The 17,512-nt window shown below is 42.8% G+C and overlaps 1 protein-coding gene across 8 annotated transcripts in view; it reads left to right on the forward strand.

The window, feature by feature from the left end:
• The window catches only part of LOC137240422 (zwei Ig domain protein zig-8-like), a 467,000-nt gene that overhangs the window by 333,396 nt on the left and 116,092 nt on the right, over positions 1-17,512 (forward strand). For all 8 annotated transcript variants that reach the window (XM_067766657.1, XM_067766664.1, XM_067766658.1 and 5 more), the window contains one exon: positions 5,350-5,427. In XM_067766657.1, the coding sequence (XP_067622758.1) occupies positions 5,350-5,427 (78 nt within the window). The remainder of the gene's footprint in view (positions 1-5,349; positions 5,428-17,512) is intronic.

Raw genomic sequence — 17,512 nt, forward strand, 5'->3', positions numbered from 1 at the left:
AGAATTTTTTTTTTCCAAAAATATACAGTCATTCCACTTAAGTTATAACAGAGTTAATATTAACATTTCAAGCTTAATTTCAAAAAAAAATATTATTCGACTTAAATAGAAAAAATTTGTTTCTTTTTTATATTTTTTTTTTTGTCGGGGGTGGAGGCGTACTAAACTGTGTCCGTTTTCGTACTTCTCTTGTTCCCTTTTTAATGTTATATGGTTGTTTTTTTTTTTTTTTTTTGTAATTTGAAAAATAATTCATATTTCATTTTTGTTTTTTGTCTTAAATCTGACAAGCATTCTTGTAATTGTATATAAAAATAGATTTGTTTGGCCTCCTGTGTTGATGTCTTATTCGATTGGTACCATCTGGTTAATTCCCATCAGAGAAACTTTCGCCTGGTTCTCGCCCATCATTTTTACTTTGACCCGCTGGTTCTTCCAGTGCAACGTCCAGGTTTTCTTTCCCCCTCTGTTCGGTCGCTTCAGCCTTAGCTCTTTGAAGAATTCCTCGTGGTCCGGCAATTTGTCTTGCGTTGTTTTTGTCGTTTCGCCGGTTTCGGGGCGCGGCGTTCTTACGGCTCTGTTGCCGACTCCTCCTCCCGGATGGCCACTAGGTGGTCGTAGATCGGTCGGCCTCGAAAAATTTGTATTTTTTGAATTTTTGGCTTATTCGCCGGCCATAATGTTGCCTCAAATGGTTGGCGCCATGGGCGGATAGGTTTTGGTGAGTCCGGTGGTGTGGGTTGCCGGTGTTTGTGACTCATGTCGGGCGGTTTGGTTTCTGGAATGAATAAGTAAACGGGTTGTTTAGGATTCGTACGGCTTCAGGTCTTGCAAATGTGAGTGCGCGTGGTGACGCTTTGGTCGCTCCGGGTGGCTTAGTTTCACCGTGTTCGTGGAAACATATTCCATCACCAAGTATGGGCCGGAAAATTTTGGTGCTAACTTCTGGGCGAATTTGTCTGCCGCGGATGAGAGTGGGTGGTCCCTTTTCATCACCTGCTCGCCTATGCGTGGTTTCCATTGCCGTCTGCGTAAGTCGTAGTGTTTTTTCTGTCGCTTTGAAGCTTTGGCTAGGTTCCCTTTTATCTCGTCCCATAACTTGGTGATGGACGGTGGTACGGTTGGTGGCTCTGCTGGTACTGCTCCCTCCGTGCGCACTTGCTGTGGTGCCGTAAGATGTCTACCCAAATTGATTTCTGCTGCCGATGCTGTTGTAGATTCGTGGCTGGCCGTGTTTTTCGCGAATGCTATTTGCGGAAGCTCCTGGTCCCATGTGCGGTGGTCGTCCTTGCATCGCTGAGCTATCATGGTTTTCACGACTCGGTTGGTTCGCTCGGGGGGTTTTCGTGCGGTGCGTAGGCTGCCGTAAACTTGTGATCGATGCGGTGGTCGTTCAAAAACGTTGCTAATGCCTTCCCGACGAATTGTTTGCCATTGTCGGTGAGGAAGGTTTTCGGGCAGCCAAATCGATATATGACTCTTTCTTGGAGTGCTTTGATCACGCTTGCCGTTGTCGCCTGGCGCACTGGGATCAACTCCACCCACTTGGAGAATTTATCCACCACGACGAGGAGACACGTATTTCCTTGCATGGAACGAGGCAGTGGTCCCACGAAGTCAGCGGTTACTATTTCCCACGATCGTGATTATTGCATAGTTGCCATCAATCCTGCTGGGCGTCTTTGCTCGACTTTGTATTCCGCGCATTTGATACACTTCCGTACGTGTTTTAGTACGTCGCGGAACATCCCGGGCCAATAATAGTTCTGCTGCGCTCTTTTGAGCGTTTTCTTTACTCCGAGATGTCCGGCTGCGGCGGCATCGTGGACATCCTGCAGTACTTCTTTTCGTCGGTCGGCTGGGACGCACACCTTCCATTGCGGTGCCCGCGAGAGTTGTTTCCTCGGGGAAATGTGGCGGAAGAGTTGGTTATCGACGATCTGGTAATCTGGATGTGCCTGCGGTTGTTCTTGCACTTGTCTTGCTTTCCTCTCATGCCAGTCGTTTGTTTTGTTGGTTATGGTGTACAAGACATCGTCTTCCGTGAGTTGTAGCAGGCAGCGGGAGAGCGCGTCGGCTACCACATTTTGTGCCCCTTTCCTGTATTCTATTTCGAAGTTATATTGTTGTAATTCCAGTACCCATCTTGCCAGACGTCCATAGGGGTTTTGGAGCGAGTGCAGCCATTTTAGTGAGTGGTGGTCGGTGATGACGGTGAAGTGATACCCCTCCAGATACGGACTCATCTTACGGATGCCCCATAGCACGGCGAGGCATTCTTGTTCGGTGGCCGAGTATCGCTTTTCCAGGTGGGTTAGGCTTCGGCTGGCGTAAGCTACTACATTCTCGTGGTCGGAATGGCGTTGATAGAGCACGACGCCCAGGCCCTCTCCGCTTGCGTCGGTCTGGAGAAAAAACGGTCGAGAGAAGTCTGGACAACAAAGTATTGGCGCGCTGGAAAGCTTATCCTTGAGTGCTTTAAAAGAGTGATTTTGTTGCGCCTACCATTTCCAGACTTGTCCCTTTTTCAGCAGCTGGTTAAGCGGCGCGGTGAGCGTAGAGAAATCTGCCACGAAACGGCGGTACCAAGATGCGAGTCCAAGAAAACGGCGGAGCTCTTTGAGCGTTTTCGGTGCGGGCATCTCCTGTACAGCGGATACTTTTGCTGGATCGGTGTGAATTCCTTTCGAACTGATGATGTGTCCTAGGTAATGGAGTTGTTGCTGGACGAAGCTGCTCTTTTCGAAGTTTACTTGCATCTTGTGTCTTTGTAGGCGCTCGAACACTTCCCTCAAGATCGCCAAGTGTTCTGCGAAGGTATCTCCCAATACGATGATATCGTCCAGTTAGGCGACAACTTTTGGTTGGAGTTCAGGCCCAAGTATCGAATCCAGAGCGCGTTGAAAGGTAGCCGGAGCAGAGTGTAGGCCAAATGGCATGACTTTCCACTGGAACAATCCCCTGCCAGGAACTATAAATGCGGTGTATGGTCGAGATGCTCTGCCGAGCGGGATCTGCCAGTAGCCGTTCTTCAAGTCAATGGTAGAGATGAATTTCGCTTCTTTCAGCTGGTCGAGAATGACTCCAATTTGCGGCAGCGGGTAAGCGTCTGGTTCGCTGGCGGCGTTGAGCTGACGGTAATCTATGCACATCCTCCAAGTGCCCTGTTTTTTGCGGACTAGCACGATTGGCGAGCTGTACGCGTTTCGCGATGGCTCTATTCTTCCTCCTGCTAATAACTCGTCTACCTCTTCGTTGATGACTTGTTGCATGGCCGGGTTGCGGGGGTAGTATCCTTGCTTCAGCGGTCGGTTGTGTTTGAGACGAATCGTATACTCGGCTGCAGTGCTTGGTCCGATGATTTCGCCAAACCGCTTTTCGTGATGTGCCAGGAAGTTTCCCAGTTCCGTGTTTTGGTCGTCGCTCAGGTCTTCTCGGCTCGTCAACGCACATAGCGTATCCAGTTCGGGTGCTCCCTTGGTCACGGTGGCCTCCAACGGCTGACCATCCAGCGTGAGGATGATTCCCCTTTTTCTTGGGAAGTCTATTCCGAGGATTACCTGTTCGGCCAAGTTTGGGATGACGGACAGCATCGCGTCTGTGGCTCGTCCTTGATACACAATCCTTGCCGGGTAGGAGTTCGAGGTAAAGACACACGTTTGGTCTGCCAGCTGGATGCTTCGATTGTTGGCGCGCGCTTTAATGTTGTTCTTTTCTAGGTGTTTCCGTACGGTGTCATCTACATAGGATAGGGTGGCGCCGGTGTCCACTAGTGCGCGCACGCTCATGCCCTCGATGACCACTGGTATGTAGAATCGGCCATCTACCTGTGTTTTTGCGGTTGATTTGCCGGCGGGTGGTTCCCTCGGCTTCTCTGGTGGTCCGAAGACACCGCTCTCGTCTTTCAGCCCTGGTGGAAGTTGACCCGCGCCATGACGGCGCCCCTGCCACGCAACCCAAGCTGAGGGGGAAGCGGGCATGTGGTCATTGAGGCAGCGGGCCGCTCAAGCACCAGGGTGGGCGACGGAGGGAAAAATAGTCCGAAGACACCCCTCTCGTCGTCCAGCCCTGCTGGAGGGTAACCCGCGCCATGAAAGCACCCCTGCCACGCAACCCGAGCTGAGGGGGAAGGGGGTATGTTGTAATTGAGGCAGCGGGCCACTCAAGCACCAAGGTGGGCGACGGAGGGAAAATAGTCCGAAGACACCGCTCTCGTCGTCCAGCCCTGGTGGAGGGTGACCCGCGCCATGACGGCGCCCCTGCCACGCAACCCGAGCTGAGGGAAAAGGGGGTATGAGGTCATTGAGGCAGCGGACCGCTCAAGCACCAAGGTGGGCGGCGGAGGGAAAAATAGTCCGAATACACCGCTCTCGTCGTCCAGCCCTGGTGGTGGGTGACCCGCGCCATGACAGCGCCCTTCCACTCAGCTGGCTAGCCGGAGTGGTTATTTTGTCTTTAACAAGACAACCACTCCCGCTGGCTCACCTGCGTGGACTGAATTGCAAAAATACAAATTCGATGTTTATATGGGTGGTGCCGCAAACTGGTTGAGAAGTCAACGCACCATTATTGTGATTTTCATTCGTTTGCTATGAGTGGTTGTTGACTATGCTATAAAAGAATAAGTACAAGTGGTTTTTGGCTATGCTATAGAAATTGGTTGAGAAGTCAACGCACCATTATTGCGCTTTTTCATTGGTTTGCTATTAGTGGTTGTTGACTATGCTATACAAGCATAAGTACAAGGAGGTTCAGGTTTAAGTGAATAAGGAAATACAGGGGGTGGTTACGTTATTGTAACGCTACGTTACAAGCTCTACGGGAAGCTAGTCAAATAGCGGTGGCAAGATTCCACACGTTGTTAATGGACTTTATGAATATCTCCTAATATCTCGATCCCTGTTCCACCAAACCATTTTATCCTAAATTTTACAAGGTAATAAGGCCCAAATCCTCGTTTAAAGTTTCACATCTTGGAGTTATCCCGCAATTCCTTAAAACTCGAAAGCAAAATTTCCAAGTTCAGATATTTTTAAGAATTGTCACGATCCATGAGCCACCTAGCGAAGTTTTCTCATGTCAATTGTCATCGGATTACGATGTGGGGTTAAAGTTTCAGGGCTCTAACTCTCCGAGAAGTAAATCAAAAATATTGCAAAAGTCTCAAATTTTTTATGGAAATTGGCGGAAAACATCAATCGACACCAAGATAAAGGAAGTAAAAATAAACAATTTTAGTTATTATATTTAACAGCTTTTTTTGTATCCTTTAAGAAATATCAATCAACTACTCATTTTTTAAGTTCTTTTATACCCTTACAATAACTTCTTTTTATGTGTTTTGTTTAGGTTTCGTGGATTCGGAAACGTGATTTACATATCCTCACTGCTGGCATTTTAACATATACGTCCGATGAGCGGTTTCATGTAAGTAAATCTTCTTTAATAAAGCTCTTCCGGCATGTTAACTCAAACCGCACTTCTAGAAAATCGAATGTCACTGATAAAGTTCTGTTGCACGAGCCTAAAAATATTCCCTACAATTTGAATTAAAAACATATATATAAATGTATGTACCTAATTATGTATAAAAGAAATTACATCAAAAAGGCAATACTTAAGGACAAATTACAAAGAGTGCAGCGGGGCATTCATATGCTGAATGCAAAGAGGCATATGCCTGGTGCTTCAAAACTCAACTACCGAAAACCTGCTAGCTGATAAAAAATTCAAATTCAGAAAGAACACTGTAAATTCTTTAACCCTAAGCTTCATTTGCGCAGATAAGGACAGTCTGTAGTTTTTGAAGTTTTCGGCAGCATAAAGCTCCGAACTTTGAATTCACATTAAAATATCGTTAGCTTAATGTGAAAACGTGCTAAGTCGCTTTTTACGAATTTTACAGGAGACGAAAAAAACTGAATAATTTTTGAAATAACCTTTTTTTTCAAAACTGTGAACGAGGATACCTTAGTTGCAATAATTTTGAGTGTAGAAGCTTTGAAAAAGATAAATAAAAATCATGTATGCTAACCCAGCAGCTATTTTATGACTTAGCACAATTTCCTCACTCAAAACAAATTTTTTCTCCTGACTTAGCACTTTTACTATTTATTTGTCAAACTATTTCTAACTATTGGCGGCCACCGTGGTGTGTGGTAGCGTGCTCCGCCTACCACGCCGAATGCCCTGGGTTCACACCCCGGGATAGGATAGGATAGGTTAGGTGGCAGCTGCCCTGATAAGGATAGCTCACTTGGACAACACGAAGGTCCGTTGTGATACCACATACACCAAAAATAACGGTGACCTAGATCCAGCTACTTAGAGAATCGTTGGGTAGCAGCGATAAAGCTCCGAATGATACCGATCTCAACTTTGGATATATCCTCGGGAGATCCAAGTGAGTCGCGACCGAAGTACTTTCGCCTAATTCTGGCAAAAGCTGGACAATCAAGCATAAAGTGATTTGGTGATTCCACCTCATCATCCTCCATACAGCTGCAGCAGGATGGAGTTTCCAGTATATTGAGACGTACCGCATGGATACCCATGGGACAGTGCCCTGTCAAAACCCCAATGACCATTGATAGGTGAGCCTTAGTGAACCCAATTATTTCAGCAGACCTCCTGCCATCCACTTTCGGCCAGAAAGATCTTGCTACCCTGCAAGACGTGGTATCCGCCCAACGTTTGCTGAGCTGATTCGAGGCCCAGTTATGGAGGAGCAATCCACAGGTGGCCAGCGGGATCCCGAAGTCCCTACAGCCATCTTCATCCGGTTCAGTTGTACCGATGCGGGCTAAGAGATCCGCTTGACAGTTACCCGGGATATCACTATGGCCCGGGACCCAGATAATCTTAATTGTAAAATAATTCGATGCAATCGCAAGCGAGGTCAGGCACTCCCAGATCACCCTCGATCGCACTGTAGTTGAGCTCAAGGCCTTGATAGCCGATTGGCTATCAGAGTAGATGTTAAATTCCCTAACCGTGGTAGCACTGGATAGCATTCCATCCACCGCATCCTTAATCGCAGCAATTTCCGCTTGGAATACACTGCAGTGATCAGCCAACTTAAACTTGCGGCTTAAATTTAGCTCTTGACAAAAGACCCCCCCACCAACCTTTCCATCCAGCTTTGACCCATCCGTGAACAAGTTAACCGGTCCCATGCCCCAGATAATTCCTCTTCCCCAATCCTCTCTCTCTGGAATAACTGGGGTGAAGGTTGTATAGGGAGCTGTTATCGGCATACAATAGTCCGTTCTGTCCGGGATGAAGTCGAAACTGGTAAGAAGGCTAGAGTGTCCGCGGTCAGAAAGTCTATATCCCATATCACGAAGCCTAACCAACGACCTTGCCGCGGCCGCCTTTCCCGCAATATCTACTGGGTATATGTTCAGCATGACGTTCAGTGCCAAGGTAGGCGTTGTTCTGAGAGCGCCACTGATACCGATCAGCGCCGTCCGTTGCACTGACACTAACATTTTGGAGGTGCTCGCCGTGTCCAGTGCTTTCCACCAGACCAGCACCCCATATAGCAGAATCGGTTTGACCACCATCTCATAAAGCCAGTGTACTATTCTTGGCGAGAGTCCCCATCTCTTTCCGATAGCTCCTCTGCAGCAGTACAAGGCAATGGCGGCCTTCCTGGCCCGATCTTCCACATTGGGTCTCCAGGACAGTTTCTTGTCCAAAACAATCCCCAAATATTTAACCCTATCAGAAAGTACCAAAGGTACCCCTCCAATCGAGGGAGTTCTGAAATCGGGCACCTTATATCTTCTTGTGAAAAGGACCAATTCCGTTTTTCTCGGGTTGACCGCCAATCCACATGATTCAGCCCACCTAGCCACAGTATCCAGGTAGCCCTGAAGAACATCGCGCAGGGCGCCCAGAAATTTGCCTCTGACTAGGATAGCGAGGTCATCTGCATAGGCAACCACCCGACAACCACTGGCTTCCAGATCCACAAGAAGCTCGTTGACTACCACAACCCAGAGGAGAGGAGATAGGACACCCCCCTGTGGCGTGCCCCTGCACACCTTCCTCTTAATTATGGCCCCTCCCCACTCCGCTGCGACAATTCTGCCGCATAGAAGTTTGCTAATAAATTCAACCAGAGCCGCCTCGACTCCTAAACCCACCAGAGCTCTTTCGATTGACCCCGGTAAGACATTGTTAAAAGCTCCCTCGATGTCTAGAAAGGCACCCAGAGCATATTCTTTGTGTTCTAGGGACCCCTCTATTTGCTTTACAATCGAATGGAGAGCCGTTTCCGTCGATCTGCCCTTGCAGTACGCATGTTGTGAAGCCGACAGTAACCCCCGAGGTATCCTTTCCCGTAGGTACAGGTCAATCAACCGCTCAAACGTCTTAAGAAGAAACGACGAGAGACTGATTGGCCTGAAATCCTTAGGTGATACATGAGAGCTTCTGCCGGCCTTCGGATCACACCCCGGGAAAAGCAACAACAAAATTTTAGAAATAAGGGTTTTCAATTAGAAGAACATTTTTCTAAGCGGGCTCGCCCCTCGGCAGTGTTTGGCAAGCAATCCGAGTATATTTCTACCATGAAAAGCTCTCATTGAAAACTCATCTGCCTCGCAGATGCCGTTCGGAGTCGGCATAAAACAAGTAGGTCCCGTCCCGCCAATTTGTAGGAAAAATTAAAAAAAGGGAGCACCACGTAAATTGGAAGAGAACCTCGGCCTAAAATCTCTTCGAAGGTTATCGCGCCTTACATATTTATTTATATTATTTCTAACGATTCTGATCTGGACTCTTTTGCAGGATGGTGCGCAGACAATAACTTATTTTTAAATTAAAAGAAATGCTGTGTTCTGTCTTATTCCATAAAGACAATTGCCATAGTACAGGTTTACAAATATGATATGTATGAGAAGGAAACAATTCCTTTCTCTTTCTAACACACTGCCGTTTGACACTTTGGTCAGTGTCAAACTAGCGTGGAACTCAGTGGAACCTGCGTGGAACATGCGTTTGACACTGAAGGAAGTGTCAAAATTACCGGAGTTGCTGTCGTGTAAAGCGACGCAGGGAAACAAAAAAGGGAGCGGAATATCAGATATGGGTTGCTGTGATTGTAAATTTTTTTGAACGAATTTAGTATGAAAATGTGGTGCACCTATATGGGTCCTAAAGAAAATTATACAAAAGTCTTGAATTGAGGTATCTGAAGACGCATAGTTGTTCCAGTATTAAGGATACAAACACGGGTGCTAAGTTTTTCTACACGTTCAAAAGTGCTCCGCGAAAAATGTGGAAAGAGGTATGAAAAGACGCGTTTTGTCCTGTTATCAATAGTCCAAAGGCGAAACAGTATTCGAGTTATTTGAAGTGAGGCAAAAACGCGTCTATTAATACCTCTCCCGACGGTTTTGGTCGTGTTTTAGCAATCGTCCCCGGTAATAAAGTATCACAAATTGTAAATATAGTTATCCAAAACATATGGATTTTAAAGATATACGTAATTAAGTGCTCATTTGAAAGTAAATAAGGTTATTTCTTTGTAATTTTACAATAAAAATTTTACGCAGTTTTCGTTAGCAGCTAATACACTTTTCTTGAACCTAAGAAGTACAACAGTGATGTATATTGGAATGATTTTCCGGCATCCTTCTCCAATTTGGTTTTGAGAACGAAAATTGACACTGATGATGGCACAACGTCGAAACCGGTTTGTCTCAAAACCAAATTTGACAAGGGATGACGGAAAATCGTTCCAATATACATCATTTATCCACCCTGTCGAAAATCAACAAAACAAAATAAATCAAGTACAACAGTGCCAAATAGCATTCACAAAAAAAACGAAGAAGAACAATCATTTTATCAAGTGAGCGTGGCTGTGTATGTGCGTGCTGCTACATATCCTACTTGTAGACATTTACAATGCGTTCACCGTGAAATACTTTTGCTGTTTGGAAAGCGTTTCAGCCATAGTACGGGTTTACAAGTATGATAAGTATGAGAAGGAAACAATTCCTTTCTCTTTCTAACACACTGCAGTTTGACACTTCGGTCAGTGTCAAACTAGCGTGGACCTCAGTGGAACCTGCGTGGAACATGCGTTTGACACTGAACGAAGTGTCAAAATTGCCGGGGTTGCTGTCGTGGAAAGCGACGCAGGGAAACAAAAAAAAAAAACAAGCGGAATATCAAATATGCGTTGCTGTGATGGTGAATTTTTTTGAACGAATTTAGTATGAAAATGTAGTGCACCTATATGGGTCCCGCAGCAAATTATACATAAGTCTTGAATTGGGGTATATGGGGACGCGTAGTTATTCCAGCATTCACAATACAAATACGGGTGCTAAATTTGTCTAACCGTTCAAAAGTTCTCCGCGAAAAACAGCTACTCTTGTTTTGGAACTAAGAAGTACAACAGTGCCAAATAGAGTCCACAAAAAAACAAGCATTTTATCAAGTGAGCATGGCTGTGTATGTGCGTGCTGCTACATATCATTCTTGTAGACCTTTACAATGACAACGGTCACATACTTTATCTACAAACTAAATGCTAAATCTCTTAATCGTTGTCAAGAGAGTAAAGACTTGGGTGTAATTTTTGACTCCAAACTTTCTTTTTCTAGTCACATTGATTTCATTGTTTCAAAATTTGTTGCAATGGTTGGGTTCAGTAGACGTAACACCAGTGACTTTAAGGAGCCTGTGACGTTGAAGGCACTTTATATATCCTTCGTCGGAAGCGGTGTTGAATATTGCTCAATAATATGGAATCCGTTCTATGAACCTAACTCCTATAAAATTGAGAAAGTTCCAAAGTGTTTTACAAAATTGCTTTACGGATGCTTCACTGGCCAGACGGCCTCCCATCATATACCAGCAGTCACAAATTGCTTGGTCTTCAGGCTTTGCTGACAGAAGAACTTTTATATCACTGATGCTTGCCTATAATGTAATAAACTTTAGCACGAATTGTTCTGATTTATCTACTTTGTTCATTCCATATATTCCACTGCGTGATCTTCGGCATAATAGATTATTTATCGAAATAACTCATAAAACGAGTTATGCTATGAATGAACCTATAACTAGGACTATACATCCATATAGCAAATAGATTCAGTAGTGTTATTAATTTTAATAACAGCTTATATAAGTTTAAGCTTAAATTGTTTTCAATTTTTAACTAGTCTGTAAGAAAGCATGTAGTTCCCGACATGTAAGAATTGAAATAGATTATAGTCAGCGCAAAGCATTTATCATACACCAAAGCATGTCTCAACTGGGTAAATCCAATTTCATGGGGTTTCCAGCACAATATATAGCTTCTCCAACCCAATTGTCAACTCACCTAACCGTGGCGAATCCTGTTTCATTGACAGCCGAGGCCCTGGCGACCCCAAGTTCCTCATGGAACTAGGAGGTGGGGAGGGCGGGATGGCCTAGAAGGTTTAATGTGATCATATAAATCGTTCCAGAGATGGTCGAGCTAGTAGTACCTTAATAGTGCTTTGATACCGGAACGTACCGGATCTATATCCGGCAAAGGCCATCAACATCGGTAACAACAACAACAACAAAGCATGTACTTTTAGACTGAATGAATTAAATAAATAAATAAAATGCGCGCAAAAAGAAATGACTAGTAATTCAAATTGATATTATTCACAGGTTGACTTAGCAAATTTTTTTTTATCAGCTGACGACTTAGCACATTTACACATCATTGCCCACAGCACGTAAAAATGAAAAAATTAAATATTTTTTTTGTATGATTGATGTATTTTTAATTCAGTTTTAAAACTGCATTAAAATGAAATTTATAAAAAAGTGACTTAGCACATTTTCACATTAAGCAAACGATATATTGCTAAGCTCACGAAATAAAATAAATAAATGCAAGGCATGCTAACTTTCGAAAACATTTTAAGCCGAGCTGCTGTTCCACTTTGCGTCCTACTCCTTTTAATTTTGCCTACAAATTGGCGAGACGGGACCTGCATATGTGCTTTAGGCCGACTCTAAACATCACTAAAAAGCTTTTCGTGGCAGAAATATACTTGGGGTGTTTTTCAAATCTCCGCCTGCACAGAAACACTTTACTAATTGAAAAAACGTGTTTCTAAATTTTTGATGAATTGACCCCATTATCATCGGTAGGGTAGGCGGAGCACGCTGCCACGACCCCACAGTGGCCGTCGGATTGTTCATCATTTAGGAATCAAAGTTTTCGTAATGTCTAAATCAAATGTTTTGTTTTATCTTTAGTATGAGTTCATCAGCATTTTATAAATGTTTTGCAAGTTATTTGGCTATGTAGTAAAAAATGTGCAGAATTACCTTTACAATTTGGACATGGGCACCAAAACAGACGGTACGAATCTGACCTACAATTAGCAAGAGCCTTTGCTTAAACAACTAAATCAATCGTGCAAGAACTGTTCCCACCGGCTTCGAATACTTCAATTTGAGGATTTTAGATACGAAAAAAATAACAACTGTTTTGTACTTGATCTTGTAATTGAAGGCATTTTTTATTGTTTGCTGTTGTGTTATTTGATTATTTGTCGCCGTGCAAAAGTAAAAAGCGATAACATTGCGTGCTATTGTGGCGAAAATTAGCATTTCTAACATCGCTATGCTGGTAGTAAATAAACAAAACAACAAAGTCATTTACACACATCGTAGAGGGCGACGAAGCATATTTCACACACATGACCAGCAGCTTGAAGCAAACAGATTATTTTACATACACATTATAGTCAGCAGATGAGAGTGTAGAAGAAAGAGAAACAATCACAGATCAGCTAAAAGCAGAAGTTGTTACTCACACATACACACGTATATAGCTAAATAACCAAGTATGAGATACAACTGTTCCATAAGGCATGTTCGTGAAAAGTCTAGACCTTAGGAGAATTAGGTGAACGAGGCTAACTGAGAGTATAAAAGCAGCGCGGTGCAAGCGATAATCAATCAGTTTGATATTAACACGCTTTGGTGAAGTGCGCGATAATTGTGAAGTACTACTCCCAAAGTAGTCTAAATAAAGAACGTTTAGTTATACTGAATATTTGAGTTATTTATTCGACAGTTCATAGATGAGAATATTAGCAGAAGCTGCAAAATAATCAGGAATTTCCCACAATTCGTTACAATATGATGTAAAAATGGCATTATTTTTGAAAAATGATGCAATTTTAGTTTTCCCACCTAACTGCATTCAAATCACAATTTGAATATAAAATGAACTTAGCACGTTTGTTCACGATGCCGGGGATAGTAGTTAACAGTTAACATGTTTGTCGATCTAGGCACCAGCAGAATACTTTTTATGTACTAGTCGGTACATTCATCAGCATACTACGATATACTATTTTATGGCAGTCTAGTCCAATTCGGGTTTAAAAATTACAAGAAAACTGCTAAATGAGCATTCACATTATTGCAAGTGCAATAATAGAATATACATAGAAGTGAAAGTAGCGACTTTAAACTGAAGGTGAGATATGAGAATGGTAGAGCTCTTATACTTTTTGAATAATTTGATTCACGCAGTATTCGATATCAAATTTTTGTGCGTTTGTTAATCTAATTTCACTATTCGAATTTCGAATAATTTTTTTTAATCGAACGTTCGACTTATTCTTATTAAATCATGTATGACCCATCTTTGAATTGCATGTTTCATGTTTTCCAATTCCGGTGAGAAAAATGTGTTAGCATACAAAATATTCGATAAAAATCAATGTTTTGGTAAGATAGCTTCGGCTGGGGTATTACTAGTAGTTTGGACCTGCGATAAAACTGGTAGGCACGAGGAATTATATTAATCTACAAATTGGGTATGACAAGTAAACATGTCATAAAGTTTTTACTGTAATTCTTATCGATTATTTGACACATTGAGTACATTCCCACAATTTTCGCCGGCCCTGACTGCAACCCGGTTATTAACTTGCTTTAGTGTTTATCGGGATCTTTCAATCATTTTCCACAAGTTTCAGTTCAGCTAGAAGCTTGAACATTGAAGTAACTATACTTTAGAAGTCGTTGACTGGGATTTCCCAATACTCACACGTTTAAAAGTTTGAGACTATATGAAACATTTTTGTACTACATATGTATATGACCGGACCAAATTTGGTTTCCAATATAGATTATCGCGGTCTTCCTGAAAATGTGCGTACAGATCTGAGTTTCAATTTGAAGATAGAGTGGTGGATTCTAGTAGCTTGCTCTACCTATTAAGCTTTCACATCTTTGTAAGAAAACATATCACAACACCTTATATGCACAACAAATGTAAGGCGCGATAATCTCTGAATAATATTTTACTACAAATTGGCGGGACGGGACCTACTTGTTTTTTGCCGACTCCGAAGGGAATCTGCAAGGCAGATGAGTTTTCACTGAGAACTATTCATGGCAGCTGAACACTCGGAGTGCTTGACAAACACCGCGCAACCGCGCTTAGAAAAACTTTTTTCTAATTGAAAAAACTTGTTTCTAAAATTTTGATTCTGATTTTCCCGGGGCGTGAACCCAGGATCTTCGGTGTGGTAGGCGGAGCACGCTACCATCACATCACGGTGGCCGCCCTGTGTTACAAGATGTTTCGAAAGAGAGTATAGGACTTGCTTTACAAATGAACTTTTTATACTCAGCATACTTTGCACATAACGGTTGATAGTAACGGCAGAAACGAATCGAAATAAATATAGAATTCCATATATCAAAAAGCTCAAAAACGGAATTAATTTAGCCATCTTGGTCCTTCCGCCTGTCTGTGCAAACGATAACTTGAGTAAAAATTTAGATATCTTATTGAAATTTGGTATATGCATTCCTCGGCTCTCATCTCCCATTGCTGTTCAAAATGAGCAAAATCGGATGATAATCACGCCCACTTTTTATATATACATACATATATGAATGTAACATTTTTGAAAACACAAAAAACCTGTTTATTTTGACATAATACACCTAGAATGTTAAAATTTGATGCGTAGACTGATGTTGAGACTCTTGGATTAAATGGAAAACAAGTAAGGAAGGTTAAGTTCGGGTGTAACCGAACATTACATACTCAGTTGAGGGCTATGGTGCAACATAAGGGAAAATAACCATGTAGGAAAATGAACCGAGGGTAACCCTGGAATGTGTTTGTATGACATGTGTATCAAATGGAAGGTATTAAAGAGTATTTTAAGAGGGAGTGGGCCATAGTTATATAGGTGGACGCCATTTAGGGATATAGCCATAAAGGTGGATCAGGGTTGACTCTAGAATTTGTTTGTACGATATGGGTATCAAATGAAAGGTGTTAATGAGTATTTTAAAAGGGAGTGGGCCTTAGTTATATATGTGGACGCCTTTTCGGAATATCGTTATAAAAGTGGACCAGGGTTGACTCTAGAATGCGTTTGTACAATATGAGTATCAAACGAAAGGTGTTAATGAGTATTTTAAAAGGGAGTGGGCCTTAGTTCTATAGGTGGACGCCTTTTCGGGATATCGCCATAAACGTGGACCAGGGGTGACTCTAGAACGCGTTTGTACGAAATGGGTATCAAATGAAAGGTGTTAATGAGTATTTTAAAAGGGAGTGGGCCTTAGTTCCATAGGTGGATGCCTTTTCGGGATATCGCCATAAAGGTGGGCCAAGGGTGACTCTAGAATTTTTTTGTACTATATGGGTATCAAATGAAAGGTGTTAATGAGTATTTTAATAGGGAGTGGGCCTTAGTTCTATAGGTGGACGCCTTTTCGGAATATCGTTATAAAAGTGGACCAGGGTTGACTCTAGAATGCGTTTGTACAATATGAGTATCAAACGAAAGGTGTTAATGAGTATTTTAAAAGGGAGTGGGCCTTAGTTCTATAGGTGGACGCAGTTTCGTGATATCGCCATAAAGGGGACCAGGGGTGACTCTAGAATGCGTTTGTACACTATGGGTGTCAAAGGAAAGGTATTAATGATTATTTTAAAAGGGCGTGGACCTTAGTTCTATATGCGGACGCCTTTTCGAGATATCGCCATAAAGGTGGACCAGGGGTGACTCTAGAATTTGGTTGTACTATATGGGTATCAAATGAAAGGTGTTAATGAGCATTTTAAAAGGGAGTGGGCCTTAGCTCTATGGGTGGACGCCTTTTCGGGATATCGCCATAAACGTGGACCAGGGGTGACTCTAGAACGCGTTTGTACGAAATGGGTATCAAATGACAGGTGTTAATGAGTATTTTAAAAGGGAGTGGGCCTTAGTTCCATAGGTGGATGCCTTTTCGAGATATCGCCATAAAGGTGGGCCAGGGGTGACTCTAGAATTTTTTTGTACTATATGGGTATCAAATGAAAGGTGTTAATGAGTATTTTAAAAGGGAGTGGGCCTTAGTTCTATAGGTGGACGCCTTTTCGGAATATCGTTATAAAAGTGGACCAGGGTTGACTCTAGAATGCGTTTGTACAATATGAGTATCAAACGAAAGGTGTTAATGAGTATTTTAAAAGGGAGTGGGCCTTAGTTCTATAGGTGGAAGCCGTTTCGTGATATCGCCATAAAGGGGACCAGGGGTGACTCTAGAATGCGTTTGTACACTATGGGTGTCAAAGGAAAGGTATTAATGAGTATTTTAAAAGGGCGTGGACCTTAGTTCTATATGCGGACGCCTTTTCGAGATATCGCCATAAAGGTGGACCAGGGGTGACTCTAGAATTTGGTTGTACTATATGGGTATCAAATGAAAGGTGTTAATGAGTATTTTAAAAGGGAGTGGGCCTTAGTTATATATGTGGACGCCTTTTCGGAATATCGTTATAAAAGTGGACCAGGGTTGACTCTAGAATGCGTTTGTACAATATGGGTATCAAACGAAAGGTATTAATAAGTGTTTCAAAAGGGAGTGGGCCTTAGTTCTATGGGTGGACGCCTTTTCGAGATATCGCCATAAAGGTGGACCAGGGGTGAATCTAGAATTTGGTTGTACTATATGGGTATCAAATGAAAGGTGTTAATGAGTATTTAAAAAGGGCGTGGGCCTTAGTTCTATAGGTGGACGCCTTTTCGAGATATCGCCATAAAGGTGGACCAGGGGTGACTCTAGAATTCGTTTGTACGATATGGGTTTCAAATGAAAGGTGTTAATGAGTATTTTAAAAGAGCGTGGGCCTTAGTTCTATAGGTGGGCGCCTTTTCGAGATATCGCCATAAAGGTGGACCAGGGGTGACTCTAGAATTTGTTTGTACGAAATGGGTATCAAATGAAAGGTGTTAATGAGTATTTTAAAAGGGAGTGGGCCTTAGTTCCAAAGGTGGATGCCTTTTCGAGATATCGCCATAAAGGTGGGCCAGGGGTGACTCTAGAATTTTTTTGTACGATATGTGTATCAAATGAAAGGTGTTAATGAGTATTTTAAAAAGGAGTGGGCCTTAGTTCTATATGTGGACGCCTTTTCGAGATATCGCCATAAACGTGGACCAGGGGTGACTCTAGAATGTGTTTGTACGATATG

This window comes from Eurosta solidaginis, chromosome 2, assembly GCF_040869045.1.
Source record: "Eurosta solidaginis isolate ZX-2024a chromosome 2, ASM4086904v1, whole genome shotgun sequence".
Classification (NCBI taxonomy): Eukaryota; Metazoa; Arthropoda; class Insecta; order Diptera; family Tephritidae; genus Eurosta; species Eurosta solidaginis.